The sequence below is a fragment of the Ricinus communis genome, chromosome 1 (assembly GCF_019578655.1).
Source record: "Ricinus communis isolate WT05 ecotype wild-type chromosome 1, ASM1957865v1, whole genome shotgun sequence".
In the NCBI taxonomy this organism is placed as follows: Eukaryota; Viridiplantae; Streptophyta; class Magnoliopsida; order Malpighiales; family Euphorbiaceae; genus Ricinus; species Ricinus communis.
Window position 1 is genome coordinate 34,884,005 of NC_063256.1, and position 26,234 is coordinate 34,910,238.

A 26,234-nucleotide genomic window follows, 5' to 3' on the forward strand; every position below is an offset into this window, starting at 1 on the left:
TGGAATTTCCACAATAACTGCAAAGCCCTCTGATATCATTTGATAATATAAATTCTTGTTGTACTTAAAAAATGGATTTTGATTAGAATCATTAGCAGAAATAATCAAATGGTTCTGTTGATACATTCGAGTAATTAAACGTTTTACAATTAATAGACTAGATTTATTGTCATAACCTAAATTTTCCAACAAAGTAGATCTATTTAAACTATGATCATGAGCAAATGTATAAATATACTCCCGAAAGATAAATGGGTATAGGAAGTTATTTTTTCGAGATATATCCAGTTCTAAATATCTTTAATATTCCTCCATTTTTTTATTTGAAATTAAATTGGATTGAAGCAAGGATAGAGGATTTTATTTTTATTGGGTTATTAAATGCTACATAGTGCGATACAGTAAAAACAAAGTAGTATGATAGAAAAGAATAGATACCTCGGAAATAGGTAAACTCATCAGTGGACTCCCATCCTCTCTTTTTTCCATCTAATTGGTTTATGTTTATTATAAGATAAATAGATAAAAAAAATGATTAGAAATCCTTTATTTTTTCAAGCCAATCGCTCTTTTGATTTTGGAAAAAAATATCTTTATCAATATACTCTTTCTTCTACACATTAATCTCCCGCTCATACTCATAGTGGGGAATAGCTAATAGTTAGGACTCATTAAAAGAAAATAAAAAATTGGCTAAAGGCCTTTTCCGCATTAGGCACTAATTTTTTTAACGTCTAATTAGATTGATAATCATTCAAATTAAGAACGTAAGCTCGTTGCTTTTTTGTTTCCCTATAATTAGAACCGTAGGACTCTATCCATTTATTCACTCGACACAACCTTGAATTCATTTATTATGTTCCGCACCAAGACCTCAAATAACCAAGAATTCAAATAAAGTTTGGCCCGATTCGACAAAAATGAAATATTCTCAGAATTCTCCATTGATACGAGATGCTGTTTTTTCCATTCATTCCTTTCAGGATTAGTCGTGGTCTTTCAAACTATACCGATGGTATGGACGAACCCTTCCTTCATACAAATGCGTAAAAGATATTAGCCGCACTTAAAAGCCGAGTACTCTACCATTGAGTTAGCAACCCCCCCCCCCTCCCCCAAAAAAAATGAAATTCTATAGATACAAATTTTGAATCAAAATAAATAAAGAAATTGAAGCACATGACACAATCAAAACATTAAACTAGCATTAAACTCACAAGAAATTAAATAAAAAAAATTTTAATCAATTCTGAATAAAAAAAAATTAAAAATATTCTTTTATCTTACAATTTATAACATTTTTTTCAATCAAACAAAACGTTTGTATTACAACAAATCTAAAAAAACCATCACTTGAATAAAGAAAAAACCAAATCTATGGAACATGAATAAATAGATCCACAGAAAAGATCCAATTACCTCAGATTGGATTATATTTATTTGATACACTGTTGTCAATATAAATTGAATAAATTGAGAAAAAAAAATACACAATGACGAAAACAAAAGAATGAATTGCATTCAATTTAAAATTTAACAATTAAAAAATAAAAAAAATAGGTATGAATATAGTATGAATAGAACAAGAGAAGGGGGGTGTAATAGAGAAAAGATTATAATATAAAAAGCTATATATATATACGAATCACCCACACCCTGCATTTCGTTAAGTAAATTACATTTGATTAAGATGAAGTTCCGTAAAAACCCTGCCTTGCTTAAAATATCATGAACAGTTCCCGTAGGTTGAGCGCCTTTTTCAAGGAAATATAGAATAGTAGGAACATTTAAATAGGTTTGATTTTTTAAAGGATCATAAAAACCCACTTTCCGAAGATCTCTTCCTTCTCTGCGGGATCGAACATCAATTGCAACGATTCGATAAACGGCTCATTAAGGTAGAGGTAGAAAAAAAAGACCCCCCGTGGAAACGTATAAGAAGTTTTGTCCTCGTACGGCTCGAGAAAAATGATTCGAAGTTCTATATATATCTAGAATTATAGTGTCAAATAGATCCATAAAATCATCAAATCAATTAACTTATGATTTAAGTCCTTTTTCTTCTTTTTTTTTCTTTTTTGTTTACCAAAAAAGAAAAAAAACATATGTACCCTTCTAACTCAAGTTGGATAACTTTCAAATAGCTCAAAAGGAACCCCTTAGGCGTTTCATTTTTCACTTATTGAGTGATCTCTAATGCCCTTTCTTTTTCTTTTTGTTTCTTTCTTTTATTTTTAAATGTATAATCTATTTTGATTCTTCATTCTGATCTAATTGTTGAGACAATTGAAAACAGTATTTCCTTGTTCCAAGATCCTTTATCTTTGCCTTGAATCGTTTGGGTTTAGACATTACTTCTGTGATCTTTAATCGTTTCGAAATGGCAGCAACATACCACTTTTTGTGATTTCTTTCTATTAAAGAATCAGACTAACAATTGATTCCTGTGTGATACACTTTTTTAATCAAAAGAATTTGGTCAATTCCAACAAACCTTATTCTTGGACTTGAAATTTGCTAGAATTGGATCCTTTCTATTTCGATATTGAAAATATACTTACGAAGTTGTTCCAACTTATTGATTAGGGCTAACCCTAGATTCTTGCTCCTAAGAAATAAATCAATACTTTACTTTCTACTCGAGCTCCATCATGTACTATTTACATTACAACCCAATAAAAAATGAAGGTTCTAGTGTATAACAGAACAAACGATGTCGAGCTAAGAGCACCCTCATTCCTATATGCTATTGCTATATGCTATATAATATTATATATAGATATAATATTAATCTATATACTAATCTATATACTATATAATATATATAATATAATTATATATATAATAGGGGATGTAAGAATCTACACCGATCGTATCCTTCAAGTCGCACGTTGCTTTCTACCACATCGTTTCAAACGAAGTTTTACCATAACATTCTTTGAGTTTTGAAATAGTATGTAATTGATTCAATTATGGAATCGTGAATAGTCATTGGTTCGACCGGCACATAGGAATCAAAAATTTGAACTTCTATTGGGTAGTTTCAAGAAGTGTCGGAAAGAATTCAAATTAATCCCATATTTTATTGTATGAATATTTTTTTATTTTCAATTCTAATTTAGAATAAGATAAAGAAATAAGTTCTTTTTGAATCTTCAAGTGACTCCATAGAACGGATTCGCCTATCTTACATTTCTTTGAGTCCCAAGAACTTATAAAAATCATTAAAAAGATTTCATTTTTAAATTGCCTATCCCAATATCATTATTTTTTTGTTTTAAGGTAAGAAATATATCTTCTCATTATAAGAGAAGAGAAAAACCCCATTTTCTAGATACAGATTTGAATTAAACCATCAAGGATTTAAAATAAAATAAATAGGTAAAAAAATATTCAATTTTTCAGATAGACTATCAGATAGACTAAAGAATTGTCTAAACTAAAGAATTATCACTGAAATTAATTATGGATATTCTATGTTAAATATTAAAATTAAGTGAGGGATGACAATTTTTTTTTACATTACAAAATCGGAAACAAAGGTGTTAATAAAATAAAATGCTAAAAATACATACATATAAGCATTTTTTCATTTTATGAATAGTTTATTTGACTTGACTTGATTCTTTCTAAAAAAAATTTCTAAAGTAAAGCGAAAAGTGAATAGGATATATATCAATCCCGTCTCAATTGTTAGATAGATTCTCAATTGTTAGATAGATTTAGAATTATTCATTAAAGACAAAGATAAAATATCTGAAAAATGAGGTTAGTTAAAAGAAACTACATATGTTTCATATGTAGTTTCTTTGTTTGTTTTAATTTTCACAGGCACCGGCGAAGGCATTGAAATAGATATCTTCCATTACTAATACTAATTAACTCCTATCTACTTCCCAAATTAAATTATATGGGAGATGTTAAATGATAAATCAAACAAGGAAGGATCCTTTTTTTGATATATAGGAATAGATGGGACTAAAACCCGTTGCCTTACCACTTGGCCACGCCCCATTTGAATTTCTATTCAACACTAATAAAAACTAATATTGGTATTAGCTCTTCGTCAATTCCTACAAAATATCTAGAAAATATATTAGCTTGTTGTTCGGATTTTCCTATGTGTAGATATAGAATTAAATTCAATTTATTGATCATAATATATAATTCAATTAAGATACTGTATAAAAATATGATTTTCTCTATTCTTTTTTTATTTGAGAATTGAAGGATTTTTTATTGGGTGAGTTTAATAAATTTAATAAAGTCTAATAAAGAAGGGTTTTTAATCTACCTTTCTTTATCTTTATTTTTTATCAATTTTTATATCTTTTCTTTTGTATTAATAACATATTAATAACTGAGTCAAAATAAAATTATCTTCAAGAACAAAATGTTTGTTATGCTTAATATTTTAAGTTTAATTTGTATCTGTCTTAATTTTGCCCTTTATTCAAGCAATTTTTTCTTCACAAAATTGCCCGAAGCCTACGCCTTTTTGAATCCAATCGTAGATGTTATGCCAGTAATCCCTGTACTCTTTTTTCTATTAGCCTTTGTTTGGCAGACTGTTGTAAGTTTTCGATGAGATCTTTAATACTGTCCTAAAATAATTCATGATTTATTCGAGAAAAAAATTATAGCAATTGATAAGATCATATAAGTCTTATAGTATAAAGTATAAACTCTTAATTCAAATATTGAAGTTATTGTATAAATATAAACTATAAACGCGAGAATTCTGGATCACCCCATTTTTTTCATTCTAAACTTTTTTTCCATTGCAGATCCTATTAGAATCCTTTTTGTAGTTATGAAAAAATATCTAATTTTCGGTATGAAACAAAATTTTTGGCAATTAAAGACTCGACTTTTATTACAAATGAATTTTGAATTTAGAAAAATTATTTTCTATTTCTAGAAACCGCTCCATGTCTTAGTGTTAAAAATAGAATATGTGGTATAAAAATAGAGAATCTATTTTTTTTCCAAACCAAAAAAAGATCTTGGAGATTTTATAATGCTTACTCTCAAACTCTTTGTTTACACAGTAGTGATATTCTTTGTTTCTCTATTCATCTTTGGATTTTTATCTAATAATCCAGGACGTAATCCCGGACGTGAAGAATAAAAAAAATAAAATAAAATATATAAAATTAAAATAAAAAAATAAGGGCTTTTCTTGATTTTTCAATGTTCTTAGTATTTTACTATTCTACATTTTTAAATATTAAATAAAACAAAAAAGTTCGCTAAATTTAAAAGAAAAGAAAAAAATTCCAAGTCATCACCGGAACCGGAAAGAGAGGGATTCGAACCCTCGGTACGGATAACTCGTACAACGGATTAGCAATCCGACGCTTTAGTCCACTCAGCCATCTCTCCCGATTGAAAAAGGATACTTAATATGTAACATTACACAACAGGTAAGGCTTGAAGATTAAAAAAAAAAAAAAAGCCTTTTTCCCTCTTTTCTTTATTTTATTACTTTTATTACTTTCAAAATTACTTTTTATATTTTTTTTATTCTTTTATTTTTATATGGAACTATTTTATTTATTTTAATATATTAATTTAAATATATATTCTATAATTATATAATAATTAAATAATTATATATTTAATAATTATAATAATTATAGAATTTAATTTTAATAATTATATATTAGATTTAAATGAAAATTTAAAATAAAATTCAAAATGTCTTACTCGACAAAAGGTTCATTTATATACAATAATCGCATTGTAGCGGGTATAGTTTAGTGGTAAAAGTGTGATTCGTTCTATTAACTCTATTCTAATAGTTAAGGGATCCTTGGCTCCATATTATGGTGAAAAACTTTATATATATTAAACGTATATTAAAATTGGTTATGTGGTTCAGTCTTGGATCGGTATAATACAGTTTCATCTTAGTGTGGTTCTTGTTCGATTATCACCAAAAGAACTGAAATACCAAAATCACACAAGTGGGGAGGGGGTGGGGTGAATTGTGGATTTGATGTAGAATTGAAAAATTAAAATTATGAATGAAGCAAGAATAGGAAATTAAGTGCTTGAAAATATATCCGACATATATAAATTTTTTTATTCTATATATGATTTAATTATTCATTATTATTTTTATTAAGTGTAAGAGTTAATAGTTAATTATGAATAATAAATGTGAAACTATTACCCAATATCCATTAATCCTAATTCTCATTCTCTCTTATTCTTTTCTTACAACGCTGTTAATTTCCTTTCTCACAATACCTTGTCGGTCTACAATTCCTCCTATAACAATATTGCAGCTCTATTGTTCAGAGGAGTTTTCTTCATTGTTGATTCTTCTTCTTTTTATAGTTATACAACACGTTTTTTGATTGTTGGATTTATAAAGATGAAATTTGTTTATTTTCTTCATCTTTCTCTCACTCTATTTCTCTCTATGTATATGTGAGCATTATAATATACCTTATGTTATGGTGTTTTCACCTATATAGTTATGGTATGTCGAAACCTGAAAGTGAAAATTTATAGGAATATTTGTATTTTTTGAGGAAACAAAAAAGAAAAGCAAGTGTTGATTTCTTAATTGGTCATAAATTATATTACTTTTTTATTGAAAAGTGACTTTGATTTTGGTTTAGGCATTGAATTAAAAGAAGATGAGATTTTTTTGGATATATTGTGGCTTTGTTAGTTAGAATTAAGATTAGGATATTTTATTTGTCTTTCAAGTTAAAGTACTTTTAGAATATATCTGATTTTATGATTTTATTTTGTTACTTTAACTTTACAGCTTACAGAAATGAAAGAACATAACAATGTGTATTATCCATTAGCAATAAGAGAAAAACAAGAGATCATACTCCTTCAAACAATGATGGCATTGCTTAACTCCATTTCCACCTCCATCAATAACTAAATTATCTTATGGTGGCACTTACAGTACTACTATTTGTACAAGCATTAGCTCTATTCCAGATTTTGCAATACCACCTCCACCACTAAGATAAGAAGTAGGGCGGGATTCTGATGCTAATAAGACAAACACGTCATCTTTCATGCTCATTAAATTAGGTCTTTTATATGGTTATATTTCGAGAAAATCAAAAATTATGAGGGGAAAGAAACTAGTAAAGTTAAATGTTTATGATGCAATAAGATTATCAAGATGGTACGATGTAGGAACTTCAAGTCTTAAAAAGAACTTGCAAGTAATATGCAAGAAATTTCTTTATAAAGAATAATTATTAAATGCAAAAAAAGAAGGATATATTACAAAAAATACTAATATTTACCAAGTCCACGGAAGAAGGTTCTAAGATTGTTGTTTGGAGTTTTAGTCAAGAAGCTTATAAGGAAGCATTAGTTAGAATGATAATTAAATATGATACCTTTTCTGATTTGTGGAGAGGGAAAGGTTGAGAGAATTTAGCGAAGTTGTACCAGATTTTAAAATTCTATTTAGATTCACCATTGTGAGAGGTTGCTTTTTTTGTTACTGAAAAGAAGAAAAATTGAAAGTCATACTTACAACACAACGTAAGAGAGTCTCTTTGACTACTAATACTTGGACAAGTGTGAAAAATTTAAGCTATCTTTATTTAACAACTCATTTTATAGATGTTGATTGGTTTATCCATAAAAGAACTTTGAACTTCTATGTTATAAAAAGTCACAAGGGTATAAATACAGGCAATACATTAAATGCTTGTATGAAAAAGTAGAGTTTGAAAAAGGTTGTGCATTATTGTTGATAATGCATCTAGTAATAACACTGCAATTCAACAATTGAGAAAAGATTGTTAAAGAAAAATGCATTTATTTTGGGTAGAGATGTATTTCATATGAGGTGTTTTGCGTATATCTTTCAACTAATTGTGAAAGATGGACTTCAAATATCTCAAACTTCCATTAAAAGAATTAGAGATGTTGTGAAATATCTTAGAAGTAGTCCTCAAATGATGGATTTATTTAAGAAAGCTAGTAAAGTTTCTTAAAAAATTCTATGAGGCTACTTGCAAATTGTGTGACACATTGTACCCTAATGCAAACCAATGTTTTTCTGAGGTGGCCAAGATTTTGAAAGAATTGAATACTTATCAAAATAGTAAGGATACTGAGCTAAGTGAAATGGCTAAGGAAATGAGAGCCAAATTTGAAAAATATTAGGATCTTTAGACAAAATGATTTCATGTCATTTACAGCTGTTGTTTTGGACTCTAGGTGCAAGTTGAAATACTTGAATACTAAATTTACTATGTATTATTGTGAGCAAGATGTAAAATTATTAGAGGAAAAGTTTAAAACAACTTTGAAAATAATGATAGAGGAGTACACTGCAATCGAGGAGCATCTATATTTAAGTGAGGTTATCGGGAGTTCAAGGCAATCATTTACAAATGATGGTGGATCTAATGAAGAGGAAATAAAAGAATAAATTGATGAGTTTTTTCTCGATGAAGAGAAGTATCAAAATTTGTCTACCAAATTTTGATGGGGTAATAGCCTCATTGGTACCAAAACTTTACTACTTCTATCCAAATGGTACCATTTCTTTAATTTATTTTTTTAATACCACATCCATTATTTTTATTTCAATCTACGGTAGCTGATGGAAACTCGCCTAAAGGTGAATCTCCATGTGAGTTAAGAACTCGCCAATACTTGACAATCCGCCTATGTAACACCCTTAGTTGTAATAATAATAATTATATATATATATATATATATATATATATATATATATAAAAAAAAATAATAATAAAAAAAAAAACACTCTTTTTCTCCTCCCTCTCTCTCTTTTCCTTCCTCCCTCTCCTTCCCCTCTCCTCCTCCTTTTTCCTTCCTTCTCCCTCCGGCAGCTCACCGTTTCCCCGTTCCCCGTCACCTGCGCGCCGCCAGTTGCCGCAGCCGTCCTCCCCGCTCCTTCCCGCCGCTCTGCAGCAGCTTCCCTTTTCCTTTCCTCCTTTCCGTCGGCGTTGTCAAGATCAAGGGGGCTGCCTTCGCCGTTCGCTCTCTTGCCGGCTTGTTTTCGGCGATCTGACATCGGGAACGAGTTCCTCACTCCCGAAAACCCCGGAAGCAACCCTCCTCCGTCGGAAAATCCTTGCCGGCAGCCTTGGGAAGTGTCGCGTGAGCAGCGACTTTCCGGCCCCGATCCGCCGCCTTCCGGCCACTTTCCGGCCAAAACTCTTGTACTTCCGGACTCCCCGCAACTTGAGCTTCACAGAGGCGCTCCGGATTGAATTCGATCTTGTGGGGGGCCCTGACCCAGATTTTCTGAGTAGCGAAATATTTTAATTTTTAACTCGGTATAATTTTATTTAGACTCTGAAAAATTTTGTTATAATATTAGAAAGTTAGTGTGGCTATTAATTGCTTGTGATGGGTAGTTTAAAAATAAAACAAATTAAATTGTTTGGGTTGTGGTGTTTTGGAGTCGGGAAAATATTAGTGCAGTTCTTGTGGCCCTCCCGTTATTAAATTCCAAACATGTCCGATATGTTTTTGGCAGTCCTGGACCCGCTTTTCTGAGGGTAAATATCCAGTAATTTAGGGAGGTTCACAAATTTCGGTAATCCTCGAGTCCAATTTAAATTCTAGAAATGACCTTAGGGTCTAAGTTTAGGAAAAATTTTCGAATGTCTATTAATTGTATGTCTTTTGTTATTAGATAATTCAGCCTTCCCTTGACTCCACCCGAGGCGTAGGAGCTGATCGCGAACGCTAGATCCTGTGAGTTAAAGTCATTTAATCATTGCACTATTGCTAAGTCCGATCTTAATATGCTATTTTGGAAGTTTATGTTTAACATGGTTATTAATATCTCAACGTAAATAATTTTACCGGATTATTAATTATTGAAGATAATATGAGTATTATTACAGTGAATGTTATAATAATTCCAAATATTATCGATTTTCCACCCCGAGTTGCCTGATGTTTTACTCTTAATTGTTAATCATTAATTTGATATGGTTGAACGATTTCATTATACAATGATATTATTAAATGGATGATTGTGTCTTGGGAAATGTGGCTTTCGTAGAACATGCCACCGGTGCCAGTAATGATCATGGATATAAGATTATTATGGATTTGTTTGCCCTGATCGAGCATTGCTCTCTGGGCTGAGTTCAGTTGATTGTCGGAGTTAAGGTTCCTAATCGAGCAATGCTCTCTGGGCGCCGGCTTATTTGGAATTCAAGTGTTCAGGCTGGAGGTAAGGACCCTGATCGAGCTTGCTCTCTGGGCGCCAGACCTGTTGGATTAAGAGAGCCGAAAGGCTACTAGAAATTTGGGGTTTAGGGTTCTACAGAGCCACTCGTCCCGAAAAGAAAAGAAACAAAGATATTTTTATTTATTTATTTATTTATTTATTTCATTATGGTATGATGACATCATGATTTCTGTTTATATTCAGGGTTTGATTTATGGATTCGAATAATTAATATTTCCTGTGAAGACTGCAATAGTCTCTAGATTATTTGATTTTATCTCACTCCCGAGACTGACAGTATCAGTTGTAATTTTTTTCAGGTGATAGTTAAAGACCTTCGCCATCGCACATTCGACAGTCCGACTTCTTCTTCTTCGGACTTTTGTAATTATCTTGTACTTCTATACTTGTCATTTTTACTCTAGAGTATCCGCAGTAGGAAATTTTAAAATTTATATAACTATTCTGACTCTTGTTGGTAGTATGATGATTTATTATGCAAGACAATTATGACTACTTTATATTTGATTAATTGTATATATGGATTTGCGGATTGGTAAGGCTTACTACGGGTTTCGGTGGCCTTAAGCCTACCCATTCCCTAGTGCCAGTCACGGGCCCCCAAAGTGGGTCGCGACAGCCTAGACCACTAATATACTCAATAGGCGAACCATTATTTCACACACCCATAAAGCACAACTCCTGAGAAACCGACAATCACATTCCTCTTGGTCGTTAGGACCACACCAGACATGGAAACAACTAACACTTTTCTTATAAACACCCACCTAAAATATTGATGAAAGACTAATGTTAATACAACCCTCCAACATTATTTTTTAAATCTTTAAGTGATATTAGTACCCATTGGAATTTCAGTAATTTTTTACTGCCATGGCAACCAGAAGTTTACCTAAGCATGACATTAATTAATACATCAATAAAAAATTACCGGAATCCCAATAGGTTTAATTGAATCATAAACAATGAATGTGGTACTAAAAAAAAATTGAAAAATTAGTACTATTTGGATATAAGTAGAAAAAATTCAGTACCAACGAGAAAATTTACCTAAAATCAAGTATGATGTGGATAATGAGTGGAATGCTAATGTGAAGCTTCGCCCTTCATGTCATAAAAAATTGAACACATTCCTAGTAGGTATCGTCGTCTATAATGAAATTTAAAGTTTTGATACTAAAAAAAAATTAAAATATTGATACCAATTGGAGCTATTCACCCAAATTTTGATAAATTTTTTAAAAAATACACCACAGATTTTGATATCCTAACATGATGGAAAATGAATTCAGTGAGATATCCTATTTTGTCCAAGGTCTGTGATATCCTGAATTATATAAAAAAATTTAATTAAAAACTAAAACTAAAACTAATATTAATTAATTAATCAATTAAATTTTCAAAAGTGTTTTAGCATGTTAATGTCTCTCGGTATTAAATTCGCATGTCTCATAAATAATTTTATAATTTATTCAACTAATTATTTACTATATGTGTTATTTTATTTTCATAATTTAAGTTATAACTATGTACTTCATATATACTATCCTCATTTTATTTTAATCTAAATTAATTAATAAATAATTATACTTGTGGATGTAATTAATAAAAGTATTTTTCTGAGTCCGAGTGTGATAAATTGAAGGTTGGTATTTTATTTAGACACTCAAAATATGAATTAATCATTTTTGCCCTCAATTTAAAATTTTATACAAGTTATATATGAATAAGGTTACTGTTGCACTTTTTAAATTTCCTCAGGGGCCTAACAGTAACTATTATTGTTGTAAAATTTCAACTTAGCCCTTGAGACAACTTCTCTCTCTCTTCCTTGACACATCCCTCTCCGCCGCCGCCATTCTCTTCCGTTCTTTTTTTGGCGTTGTTCAACGCCAAACGCCTAACGTAGGGTCTCCTTGACATCGCGAGCAGTTCCCCAACATCGATTTCACCGGAAACTACTAAAAACTGATGAAGCAAGGAGAGGAGAAATCCCGTCGCTCGCTGCCATTTGTGAAGCACCATCTTGCCGGTGTTTTCCGGCAAATTTGAGGCCGGAATCAACTTCCCCGCCCCCTGTAGCCTAAGTCTGAAGATTTGCAGCCCTCAACAAAGTGTTTCGACCGATGATCGGAGGTGTGCGTGTCTCGCTGGAGCTAATTTATTTTATTTTATTTTATTTATATAAATTATTTCATATAATAATTATTAAAATTTGTATTTAATTACTAATTATGCTTGATTAGAATTAAAATGCATCATTGGAGATGAATTAAGATTAATTAGTATTTAATTGAGTAATTAATTTTATGGAGCAATTTAGTATGATCAGAGAATTTTATGAGCCGAATGATCAATAATTAATTGGCATCGATTGAGATTAAGAGTTCTAGAATATTTATTAATTAATCATAAGATTACGTTAGATAGATTTGAATACTAATTATGAAAAATTTATGCTAACACTAGTCTGACTATGAAACAAAATTATAGTAGGAAATAACTCATAAGTTCTTAAAAGAATAGGTTTAAGTGAATTATTTTGTGTAATATAAATATAAATATTAATTATTATTTTAGATTTTAGATTCTCTGTCTATCGACAACTTCACCGGACGTGTGAGCAGCGCATAGGAGGATGTCATATATGTGAATTAAAGTCATATAGCCAATTAATTTCTCATTATGTCATTAACTTACATTATTATCATTATGGTTATTAATTTTATTATCTCCATTATCCTTGCCATTTATTATTATTATTATTATTATTATTATTATTCATATCATTATTGTTGTTATTATTATTATTATTATTATTATTATTATTATTTTATTTTCAATATTGTGACTATAATTACTTTATTAATATTTGGCTATTATACCATTATAATTTATGATATTAAATTTAGAAATATTATTTATTAATTATTATTAATGATTATTATTTTTATTATTATCTATAAATATTTTGGGATGAGGATGATAGTAGAGCGTACCATCTGATGGGTAGCATCAGTACCGTGTGCGCATCACTGTAAATCAGAAACAAATAATAAAGATGTATAATGATGTGCCCTGATCAAGCATAGCTATCTAGGCTTATAAGATTCAGAATTTTTCAAAAGAAAGGCCCATGGTCGAGTTTAGCTCTCTAGACGCCAACTAAGTTGGAAATAAGTGATCGGACTAGATTTAAAGACCTTGATCAAGCTTTACTCTTTGGGCGCTAGTCTTATTAGAAATAAGAGAGCCTACGGGCTAGATTTGGAGTTCAAGGTTCTGCTATTATCCCCATTTCGATTTCTAATTAATTGGATTTTTACTGTAATGACATTGACGTGTATATGCAATGTGTATTGTTATACGTGCATGTATACATCAATATCTATATTGTCCTTATATGAATGTTTGTTAGTATAATTTTAATTATATGATTTTAACTCACTCTCGAGACTGACAATCTCAATTTAAACTTTTCGGTGTGATGTTTAGGTTTTCATAGCCTCTCTTTGGTACCGACATCCTCTTTCATCGGGCTTGATGTAATGTGTATTGTTATACGTGTATGTATACATCAATATCTATATTGTCCTTATATGAATGTTTATTAGTATAGTTTTAATTATATGATTTTAACTCACTCTCGAGACTGACAATCTCAATTTGAATTTTTCAGGTGACAGCTAGGTTTTCTGCAGTTCTTCTCTTTTGGCAGCCTGACATCCTCTTTCATCGGGCTTGATGTAATGTGTATTGTTATACGTGTATGTATACCAATATCTATATTGTCCTTATATGAATGTTTGTTAGTATAGTTTTAATTATATGATTTTAACTCACTCTCGAGACTGACAATCTCAATTTAAATTTTTCAGGTGACAGCTAGGTTTTCTGCAGTTTCTCTCTTTTGGCAGCCCGATATCCTCTTTCATCGGGCTTGATGTAATTATTTTTTATTGTATTCATAACTGTTTAAAATTCTGAATACTCCACAGTAATTACTCTAAATCTTATTATTTCCACTTGGCATGTTAAACCAATTAAAAATGTACTAAACAGTTGCGCTAATGGACTGGTAAATTTATGTAGTGATTAGGTGGATGAATATGAGTAGATGCAACATTAAAATATTAGATAAAGATGTATTTTTTAAATTATTAAATAATCAGGCTTGCAATGGATTTCGGTGTCCTTATGCACCAATTTTTTAGCGCCGGTCACGGGCACGCCAATCTAATCGTGACAAGGTTACTCGAGATATGTTGGCTATACAAGCTTTAATAATGGTCTCTAAATCTCCCTTAATACCGAAGAACGAACTCTAGATCAATATAAATTTTTTTTTTGTTTCCTATAACAAAAGAGGTTCTCATTTGTTGCGAAGATTGGCTAAGAAATTCAAGTTTATCCAACTAGAAGAATCACTATAAGAGATTTAAAAAATATAATTAGATAATAAGTTATTACTTCCTATATGTGTTGTTTTATTGTTAATGTCATTGAGGTTAATTAATATATTTTTAAATTCTATTTTTTATAGAATTTACTCAAAAGTTTGAGATTGGAGAGTCCAGTTTGCCAAGGCCGAATATAGATTGTTAATTTAGAGTGAGGCAATAGAAATCAAGTAATAGTTTCTTGCTTCCTATAGATTGCTATTTTATGCCTCATTATCTATCAAAACTAGGGTTCAGTCAAGAAAAAAATATGCCATTTGTCACACATCAATATTAACTCTATTTAGCCCTTATAGTGTAATTTATTTTCTTATGAAAAATTATGTTCCTTTCAATTCGCTGAAAACATTGTAGCTAAAAAGGTGAAGATGGATAGCACGATTCAGGAAATACTATTGCACTGAAAATATTAAAGGGTAATCAATTCCTACTTTATCTTTAAAAAGAAAATGTTATTTTTAATTTCGTAGTATAGTTCATGCAACCTTTTTAATGGTTACTATATGTTCTTTCTCAATGGTTACGAGATGTGTTGAAGTTTTATGCATTAACTTATTTTCGATTGTACTTACAAATCATATAGAAGTTACATTTATTATCTGTCTTCTCTACTTTTTCTGGAAAAACTTAATGTTCTATTTCTTTGCTTTTGTTGGTGTTTCTTTGCACCTATTGGACTAGAACATGCAATTTGTTGAACAAGCTGTAATTTATTGTTTGAACATGTTGTATATACTGACAAGCTGCACTTTTTTTTGAACAAGTTGAAGCTACTTTTGGTGGTGTTTATTTGCAGCTTTATTTGCTAGTTATGTTGTTTAAACAGGCTGTAATTTTTAGTCTGAACAACCTAAACTTTGTTGAAAATGTTGTAATTTTTTATTGAACATTTTTGGAGGTATTATTTTGTTTGAACATGCTACAATTTTGTTTGAACAGGTTGTAAATTTTTTAATTTTAAAATCATACTTTAACATTGATTTAATTTTAATATCCGATGAAATTATTAATTAAGTTTGTTGACGTGCCGTAAACTCTTACAACAATAAAAAATAAGAGACTGAATCAATATTTTCAATTTGAAAATATTATGGTTTAAGCACATATGATTAATGAAATTCTAAAGTTAAAAAAAAAAAAAATTAATTTAATGTGCTTAAATGATAATATTTTAATAATAAGAGTTTCCAACTCTAATATTAGCTATGCTTTTCTTTTGTTATCATCAGAGTCCATACTATATTAGCAAATATGGCTGAAAATTAATTTTACCAAATTAATATTAAAATATAATGATTGAAATTTTAAAAATTCATGCTAGATTTGATAATAATTGTAAAATACATGATTTTTTAACAATTAAGTCTTATGAAAAAGTGCAAGATGCAGAGATTTCATGAGCAACATGAGCAAAGGAGGGTCTTGAGAGGCTTTGAGCGAGATTTCATGCGCCACAAGTTAGCCATGAGGTTCATAAAAAGGGACAAGATCATGTATGGGATTTAATGTCGTATTCACAATGTTACAATATACTATGGAATTAAACTCTGTTGAGGTGAGTTGTCTTCCTATAGAATCAAATTTATCAGATAAAGCCTTGACTTTTTTATAAATATTCACAGACAAGGGAGTCATTTTTCTTGAATTTCTGCTACTCAATATGAAGTTGGAGCTCTTTATTCTGAGATACAGAGCAAAAGGCTCAAGCTAATGCATCCTAAACATCATATATAGAAGAGAGATTAATGATGTAGACAAACATAGGTTCAGTGAGGGATGATAAAATCCAAGAGAGAAGAAGTTGGTTTTTTTAAAACTAAAGAGCATATGCACGATTTGTTATTTGAACAAAAGGATCGATAGTGGAGGGAATAGTTTTTGGAGGAGCAATGGAGGTACCATCAATGAATCCGTATAAATCTTGAAAGTGGAGGAGAGGAATAAATTGAGCTTTCCATGCAAGGTAATTTTTGTTGTTGAGTTTGATAGTAAAAGTATAGGTAGAGGATGAGAGAGTGGGTGTTGATGTATTAGAGGTGGGAACGCCACGAAATCGGTACCATTGCGAAGCTTGAGCTGAGGAGAGTCCGGATACGTCCTCCGATCACCCAAAACTCCTCGGAGCTCGCCGAAAATGTAATACCCGAAATTTTATATTTAATAATAATTATATTAATAATGAGTTTTTATTTAAATTAATTTTATTTTATCTTTATTTGGTCTAGTTGGAATGATTTAAATGTAAATTTTGAAATTTAATATTAGACCAATAAAGGAGTCATTCTTTCTATATCCTATTAGTTTGAATTTTTAAGAAATTAATTAAGTAAATTATTGAGAAATAATTATATTTTGGTTATTCAAATTTTTCCAAATATATATATATAGCATATATATAAATAAAATTATATATTAAAAAATTATGGTAGAAATTATAAAGGATGTTTTTATAAAAGAATTTTGGAGAAATCGGTATTTTAATTAGCTAGTGGTATTTAATTTTAAGTTGAAAAATATATAGCAAATTGGTTATTTAATTTAATTGTGTGTTAGGACTAAATTGGAAATTTATTTTGGAATAAGGATTAAAAGGATAATTTTATTTTTATGGGGTTTTAATAAAAATTTGTGAGTTTGGTATTTTCGTAAATATTTATGTCGGCCAGGAGTATTTATGTAATTATGTATTTTCAATAATTCTAATTTGACCCAAATTAATTAGTTAGAGGTTTAATTGAAAGGATAAAAGAAAGTTTAGGGGTTAAATTGGAGTTCTGTTGGATGAAATTGTAAGTAATTAAGAAGGTTAAGGGACCAAATGGTAATAAGGAAAAGTTTGGGGGTCTAGTGTCGAAATTGAAAGAAAGGAAAGAAAAGAGTGTCAAGGGAGAGAAAGAAAATCGGGGAAGAAGGGAGAGAGAGAGAGAGGGAGTTTGTTGTGGTGGCGGTCGATTCTTGGCGTCGTCAAGGTCTGCAATAATGGTAGCAATGAGGAGAGGAAGCCGGTAAAACTTCCTTCTCCCGGCCAGAGTTGATCTTGGCGGCGATCGACTCCTCTCGGCCCTTGGCTTTATTTTGAAAGAAAGGAAAGAAAAGAGTGTCAAGGAGAGAAAGAAAATCGGGGAAGAAGGGAGAGAGAGAGAGAGGGCGTCATGAGGGGAGTCGGTCTTGCGTTGTCCGGTAGAGTCAAGGCAGTCAAGAATGGCAATGGTAGCAACAAGACGAGGAGAGAAGCCGTGAGACTTCCTTGTCACTGCGTCTCCGGCGTCGGTAGCCGTTGATCTTGGCGGCGATCGACTCCTCTCAGCCTTGGCTTTATTTTGGCGGCGGTGGTGTCGACAATGGTGGCCGGAAACGGAGGTTCACAGTGGAGAGAGAAAATGGAGACAGCCGATATTTTTGGGCATTTTCGGTGAGCTCCGGCGAGCTATGGACGATCGGAGGGCATATCCCGACTCTCCTCAGCTCAAGCTTCGCAATGACACCAGTTTCGTGTCAGATCGAAAAATCGGAAGTGGGGATCGTCTTCAGCGCGTCGTTTCGAGTCTGATGGTGAGTTCGGATCGTCGATCGGACTCTGGCGGCTGGAGGCCAGTCGACCGAGCGATCGAGTGTTTCGGTGATTTTCTCTGGCCCGCTAATTTAAGAATTCTTTTATTCAATTTATGCTTATTGTTTTGTGTTGAGTATTTGATATTTGTGAGTTAAAAATAATTGTCTATCGGTTTGCCTGCCTTGTGTTTTGTGCTGTGTAGCGGAGTCAGGAAAATAGTGATGTCTAGGGACCCAACTCCCGTTGTTTTGAATTGTTGGATAAGTGAAGTATTTTTCTAGCAGGTCCTAGACTCGTTTTACAGGTTTTACCGGATTTTCGATAGAATTCTCCCGAGTCGAGATTTTTAGACAGTCAGTCCTAGGAATCTAGGCCTAGGATTAATGGTTAATTGTTTCCGCATTTTGATAAATTATTTTCCGTGATTAGAGCTGTTCTGCTCGCTCTAACCGAGGCACCGGAGTAGAGCTAGAAGGTCGCCCAATTCTGTGAGTTAAAGTCACTTAATCGTTACACTATTGCTAAGTCTGAATTTAATATGCTATTCTAGAAATTTATGCGTGATATGATTATTAGTATCGCAATATAAATAATTTCACTTGATTATTAATTATTGAAAATAATATAAATATTATTATTAGTAACGTTATAATAATTCAGATATTATTATTTTTCCACACGAATTGCATGTTGCTTTATCCTAAATTTTTAATCTTTATGTAACATCCTTAGTTGTAATAATAATAATTATATATATATATATATATATATTTAAAAAAAATAAAAAATAAAATCTCTCATTTTTCTCCTCCCTCTCTCTCTTTTCCTTCCTCCCTCCCTTCCCCTTCACTCCCCTACGTCGACTACTTTCTCCCTTCTCCCTCTCCCCGTCGAGGAGCAGCCAGTCAGGATCGTGGATACTCAAGTTCGCCAGGTGCGCTCTAAAATTATTCCGATGGTCAAAGTTTTGTGGCGGAATCATTTGTCTGAAGAGTGTACCTGGGAAACCGAGCAGGAAATGAGAAGCCTCTACCCTCATTTATTTCAATCCTAAGTGGGCCATGGTTTAAAAATTCGAGGTCGAATTTTTTTTTTCTAAGGGGGGTAGAATGTAACACCCTTAGTTGTAATAATAATAATTATATATATATATATATATATATATTTAAAAAAAATAAAAAAAAAATAAAAAAAAATCTCTCCTTTTGTCCTCCCTCTCTCTCTTTTCCTTCCTCCCTTCCTTCCCCTTCACTCCCCACGCCGACCGCTTTCTCCCTTCTCCCTCTCCCTGGCCGACCGCCTTCTCCCCATGACCGCCCACGTGCCTGCTCGCCAGCCGCCTTCCTCCTCCTTCCTTTCCGCTGACACCGACGAAGGACGAAGAGGTCGCCATCATCGATTCGGCCTCCTGCCGGCCGTCCTTTCCGCAAACCGACGCCGGAATCGGACTCCCCATCCCCAAAAACCCCGGAAGCAACCCTCCTCCGTCGGAAAATCCTTGCCGGCCTTGGGAAGTGTCGCGTGAGCAGCGACTTTCCGGCCCGATCCGACCCGCCACTTTCCCGGCCAAAACTCTTGTACTTCCCGGACTCCCCGCGAACTTGAGCTTCGCGTAGGCGCCCGGATTTGAATTGGCAAACCCGGACCGGTGTTTTCTAGACGCTAAATATTCCAATTTTGACTCGGTATAATTTTATTAGACTCGAAAAATTTTGTTATAATATTAAAAAGTTATTGTGGCTATTAATTGCTTGTGTTGGGTAGTTTAAAAATAAATCAAATTAAATTGTTTGGATTGTGGTGTTTTGGAGTCGGAAAATATTAATGCGATTCTTGTGGCCTCCCTGTTATTAAATTCCAACATGTTTGATATGTTTTGGCAGTCCTGGACCCGTTTTACGGGGGGTAAATATCTGTAATTTAGGGAGGTTCACAAATTTCGGTAATCCTCGAGTCCAATTTAATTCTAGCAGTCGACCTTAGGGTCTAAGTTTAGGAAAAAATTTTGAATGTCTATTAATTGTATGTCTTTTGTTATTAGATAATTCAGCCTTCCGACTCCACCCGAGGCGTAGGAGCGGACTGTGGAACGCATCAAATCGTGAGTTAAAGTCATTTAATCTTTCGCGCTATTGCTAGTCCGATTTTAATATGCTATTTAGAATTTGTGCTTAATATGATTATTAGTATCGCAAAATAAATGATTTCACTTGATTATTAATATTTGAAATAATATAAATATTATTATTAGTATGTTATAATAAGACAAACGTTATTATTTTTCCCTCACAAATTGCACGTTGTTTTATCTTAAATCTTTAATCTTTATTTCCGATATGTGTTGGATGAGTTCATCGGATAATGATATTTATTATATGTGATGATTGCGAATTGGGAAATGTGGCTTGTAGAACATGTCACTGATGGGTTACATCAGGACCGTGCGCACCGGTAATGATCATGGACATGTAATAAGATATTTATGGGTTTGCCCTGGTCGAGCATGGCTCTCTGGGCTGATTTGTGTAAATTGCCGGAGGTAAGGTCCCTGGTCGAGCATTGCTCTCGAGCCGGCTTATTTGGATACTTAAGTGACCGGAGGTAAGGTCCCCGGTCGAGCATTGCTCGTGGCCGATCTTATTGGATTAAGAGAGTCGAATGGCTACTAGATTTCTTATTTGGATACTTAAGTGACCGGTGGAGGTAAGGTCCCTGGTCGAGCATTGCTCTCGGGCGCCGATCTTATTGGATTAAGAGAGCCAAAATGCATTTAGAATTTGGGGTTAGGGTTCTACTTAGCCACACGTCCCGTGAAAGTAAAAATGTCTTTATTTATTTACACTCTCTTCTTTTATCATTTTATTATTATGGTGTATGATTATATATTATGATTGCAATTATATTCAGAAATTGGTATATTGTTCTGAATAATTAATATATCATGTGAAGGTTGCAATAGTCCTTAGATTATTTGATTTTGACTCACTCTCGAGACTGACAGTCTCAGTTGTAATTTTTTTTCAGGTGATAGTTAAAGACCTTCGCCATCGCACATTCGACAGTCCGACTTCTTCTTCTTCGGACTTTTGTAATTATCTTGTACTTCTATACTTGTCATTTTTACTCTAGAGTATCCGCAGTAGGAAATTCTAAAATTTATATAACTATTCTGACTCCTGTTGGTAGTATGGTGATTTATTATGTAAGACAATTATGACTACTTTATATTTGGTTAATTGTATATATGGATTTGCGGGTTGGTAAGGCTTACTACGGGTTTTGGTGGCCTTAAGCCTACCCATTCCCTAGTGCCGGTCACGGGCCCACAAAGTGGGTCGTGACACTTTATTTCAATATTATATTGAATGATTTCATTAGACAATGATATTTATTAAATGTGATGATTGCGTTTTGGGAAATGTGGCTTTCGTAGAACATGCCACCTGGTGGGTTGCATCAGGACAGCGTGCGCACCAGTAATGATCATGGACATAAGATTATTATGGATTTGTTTGCCCTGATCGAGCATTGCTCTCTGGGTTGAGTTCAGTTGATTGTCGGAGTTAAGGTCCCTGATAGAGCTTGCTCTCTGGGCGCCAGTCATGTTAGAATGAGAGAGTTGAGATATAAGTGACCAGACTCGAGGTAAGGTCCCTGATCGAGCTTGCTTTCTAGGCGCCAGTCCTGTTGGAATGAGAGAGTTGAAATATAAGTGACCAGACTAGAGGTAAGGTCCCTAATCGAGCTTTGCTCTCTAGGCGCCAGTCCTGTTGAAATGAGAGAGTTGAGATATTAGAGTTGAGCTTAGTCGAGATCTAAGTTTTGAAATTGATCGAGATTTTGAGTTGGGATTAGGGTTCTACTTAAGTACTCCGTCCTGTTGCATGTGGAATAATTTTTGTTTAAGCATGGCATGATACATATGTTTTAACATGACACGTATGGTTTGCGTGATTTATTAATTATTTTAAAATTAAATGAATGTGATATTGAGATGTTTGAAACTGTTTTAGATATATGATTTTAGCTCACTCTAGACCCGATCTCTATTTATCGCTTTTCGATTCGTGATCGTTAGTCTTCCAAATGACTCTTACTCAAAGAACTGACTTCTTCATCATCGGGTGGTGTTTGGGTTGGTATGTCAAATTATAAAAATCTTAGATTCTCCGCAGTAGTAATAGTAGAGGTATCAGTGGTAATTTTATGTAGTTTCGGGTCTCACCTAATTCTTCTAGCAGACCGATTCAATTGTGTAAGATTTAATGTTAAGATAATTTGTGGCTTTAATAATATTAATTTAAGATGAGATTTGATTGAGTTAGTGAGTGTCAGGCTTACTACGGGATTCGGTGGCCTTACGCCTACCCATTCCCTAGTGCCGGTCACGGACCCACGGATGGGGTCGCTGTGTTTTTTCTTTATTGTTGCTACGGAAAGAGAAATAAAAAAATTGATATTTAAGAGCTAATGCTCTGATACCATGTCAAAATTGAGAGAAAAAAATAATTATGTTGTAGATTAAAATGAGATGTACATCAATATATATACTAGCATAGTTGAGATAGCTAATGAGAAAAAGATAAAAAGAAGTTTTTAAATCAAGATAACAATATAAAACTAAAATATAGCTACTGTTTATTTCTTAACAATTAGCCCCCAAAAAGTTTTGACATATCAATTTCTTTATAGACAAAGGGTCAATCTGCCCTTTGAATTTATGTCCAAAAGTCAATTTGAAATTGTTTAACCACTAGCCCCCTAAACTTGTATCCAAAGTCAAATACATCTAATTTAAATTTTTTAAAAAAGTAAAATAATATTAGATTTTTAGATTTTAATTGAATTATAAAAATTAAAATAATATTTATTTTATTAATTTACTGATACAATATCTACTGACACACTATATAAAGCACATTTAACAAAATTTAAAATTTGGATCTAATTGATCCAAAAATGACAAGTTATGGCCTATTTGTTAAAAAAAATTGAAATTTAACTTATTCAATTTCAAGTTAAAATTTTAACTTATTTAATTCTTAAAAAGCTGAAATTTGATTTTTTAATTCTTATAAAATTGAAATTTAACTTATTTAATACTTGTCATTTTTGGATCATTTAGATCCAAATTTTAAATTTTTCTAATTACGCTTTTATATAGCGTATCACTAAATATTGTATTAGTAAATTAATAAAATAAATATTATTTTTAATTTTTATAATTCAATTAAAATTTAAAAATTTAATATTATTTCACTTTTTAAAAAATTTAAATTTGATATATTTGATCGTTGAACACAAATTTAAAGAGTTATTTGCTAAAAAAATTTAAATTAAATGTATTTAATATTTAAATATAAGTTTAAGAAACTATTTATTAAAAAAAATTAAATTTAATATATTTGACTCTCAGATATAAATTCGTCCAATTAACCCATTATTTATTTCTTTACAGATGATGGGTCAGCTAGCCTCCTAGCCATTGGGTTGGACATGGTACAGCAACCCAAATCCTGATTTCAATTTAGGACTTGTGTGGCAAATGAATATTTACCAAGAAAAATAAAGAATATCCCAATGGAATTCCAATTCTAATTCTAGGGTTTTGCCTTTTTTGAGTTGAACATAACACATAGCCATATATAAATATCACTCCTTCACTATGCACTGTCTTCTCTTTTAGCTCTCTCTAGTGCTACTTCCGCATACTCGTTTCTCTTGTCTCATCCTCTCTGCCATATTAAAAACAGTCAGCAATGGCAGTCACTTTCTCAGATCTCCACACTGAATCTGGCCTCAAGTCTCTTGATGAGTTTCTTGCTGGAAAGTCTTATATTTCTGGGTATTCTTTTTTAATCCTTTTTAAATTATTGTTATTGTTATTGTCTTTTTAAATTGTAAAGCAATTAAATTGGGTGTTGATTTTGGTTTGTTTTGTTATGAATTATACCAGAGATCAACTTACAAAGGATGATATAAAGGTATACGCTGCCGTTTTGGAGAAGCCTGGAGCTTCCTTCCCTAACGCCAGCAAGTGGTATGAAAGTGTTTCTTCACATCTCGCCACAAGGTTAGATCTTTTTACTTTAGTTTTTATGGGTTTTGTTTATCTTTTTGAAGATACATATGTTTAATGTTTTGATTGATTTGGGTATTGATTAGCTTTCCTGGGAAAGCTGTTGGAGTGAGAGTTGGTGGCAAAGTTGCTGCTGCTCCAGCTGAAGCTGCTGCCCCTGCTAAGGAGGTGTGTGTTTTTATTCATCTTTGTGGTATTTATTTTGAATTATGATGTCTTGAGTTCATGTGTAAAAGAACCAACGAAATTGGAGATCTTTTATATGCATTAAGCAAGAAGAAATTCTGGGAATTAGAAGCTAATTGACTCGCAATTTGATTCAGCTGAGTTTCACTCTTCATGTAATTAAGTGTAAATTGTTCAAATTGGATGAGTTTAAAGTTTCTATCTTTTTTTATTCTTTAAGTAAGAAAACCAGTAATTCTGGGAATATGAAGCCGCCAGAATGCCAATTTGATTCAGTTCTGATATCACTCATCAGGTGTTGTTTGAGCTACTAGCGGTTAGCCGTTTCGCTTATTTTTGTTTGTCCTCTTATGTTTAAAGATCAACACTCCAATCCCCTCTTACTGCAAGATATATAGATATTGCTGCTGTTGTTTATTATTTGTAATTTTTCCCCTTGCTATTTTAGGCTGCTGCTGCTGGAGATGATGATGATGACTTGGATCTCTTTGGTGATGAAACGGAGGAGGATAAGAAGGCAGCAGAGGAGAGAGAGGCAGCCAAAAAGTCTGCCAAGAAGAAAGAGAGTAAGCTTCCCCTCTGTCTGCAAAATAACTTTTAGAAGCACGGCTATTGAAGCTTATCCTTAATTTACTTTTTTTCTGATGTTGACTTGTGTTCATATGTAGAGAGGTCTCATAGAACTAGATGATTTTTTATGTGAAAATTATTTTATCCTCTCTGGTTGAAACTAAATCTTATGGTAAAACATTGTCTATTTTCTTGTTTTGAGTCTTTTGACCATGGATCATTTTGCAGGTGGAAAATCCTCTGTTCTTATGGATGTAAAACCTTGGGATGATGAGACAGATATGAAAAAGTTGGAGGAGGCAGTTCGGAGCATTGAGATGCCTGGTCTCCTGTGGGGAGCATGTACGGTTTGAGTCTATATTTTTTTATCAATGCAGAGTTGTTTCTTGTAGTGTTCTATTTGGTAAAGCAATAACTAACATAAATGCTTTGATTGTGGATATGTAACAGCGAAACTGGTTCCAGTTGGTTATGGCATCAAGAAATTGCAGATCATGATGACCATTGTGGACGACCTTGTTTCTGTGGACTCCCTCATTGAGGAGTATCTGACTGTTGAGCCCTACAACGAATATGTTCAGAGCTGCGACATCGTTGCCTTCAACAAAATTTAAGAACAAAGCTTATATTCGACTGATTCTAGTGTAGCCATTTTGGCATCTCTAATCCTTCTTTTTTGTCTTTCATTTTCTCTCTTTTCTTTTTCCAACAGTTTGATGTGGTTTTGTTTTCTAGATTTATGAGAGTTGAAAATATGAAACGATCAAGTTATCTGGCCTCTGTGTTAAGGTAAATGATATGGTAACATGCATATTTCCCTTTAAACTTTTATGCCAAGTGGTGATAAGAAAATATGTAGGCCAGTTGCTAGAGCACGTCCATATTTGCTATAATAATAATGTACTATGGTCAGAAGCCATTAAAGGGGCCTGGGCATAAGCTTTAACAGTAGAAACTGTATCTTTGCCCCTAATGTTTAATGTGCACATTTAAAAAGATGAAATTGTTAAAAAATTTGCAATATTAAGCCACATCAAATAAAGTTAACTGTTGTTAGGGATTTACTGACTTAACAAGTTAATAGGGTTTTGCTGGCTTAATGAGTTAACCACTGACTTGACTTAAGAGTGTTTTTAATGTATTTTTTATATATAT

At 32.4% G+C, this 26,234-nt stretch overlaps 1 protein-coding gene, 1 long non-coding RNA gene and 1 other non-coding gene across 4 annotated transcripts; 2 read left to right on the forward strand and 1 right to left on the reverse strand.

Annotated features, from left to right (window-relative positions):
* Positions 1-5,297: 5,297 nt before the first annotated feature.
* Positions 5,298-5,385, reverse strand: TRNAS-GCU. The gene has a single exon. It is a non-coding gene; the product is annotated as a tRNA-Ser (tRNA).
* Positions 5,386-11,888: 6,503 nt separating this feature from the next.
* Positions 11,889-14,242, forward strand: LOC107261588. 2 transcript variants are annotated; one of them, XR_007216960.1, is made up of 3 exons: positions 11,889-12,367; positions 13,911-13,998; positions 14,110-14,242. It is a non-coding gene; the product is annotated as an uncharacterized LOC107261588 (long non-coding RNA). The 2 variants fall into 2 exon arrangements; XR_007216961.1 differs by lacking the exon at positions 11,889-12,367 and adding an exon at positions 13,737-13,797.
* A 9,626-nt stretch (positions 14,243-23,868) lies between these two features.
* LOC8268814 (elongation factor 1-beta 2) lies at positions 23,869-25,904 on the forward strand. The gene is made up of 6 exons (XM_002523164.2): positions 23,869-24,089; positions 24,201-24,317; positions 24,410-24,491; positions 24,958-25,075; positions 25,308-25,421; positions 25,530-25,904. The coding sequence occupies exons 1-6, from the start codon at positions 24,004-24,006 to the stop codon at positions 25,691-25,693; spliced, it is 681 nt and encodes a 226-aa protein (XP_002523210.1). The 5' UTR covers positions 23,869-24,003; the 3' UTR covers positions 25,694-25,904.
* Positions 25,905-26,234: the final 330 nt, after the last annotated feature.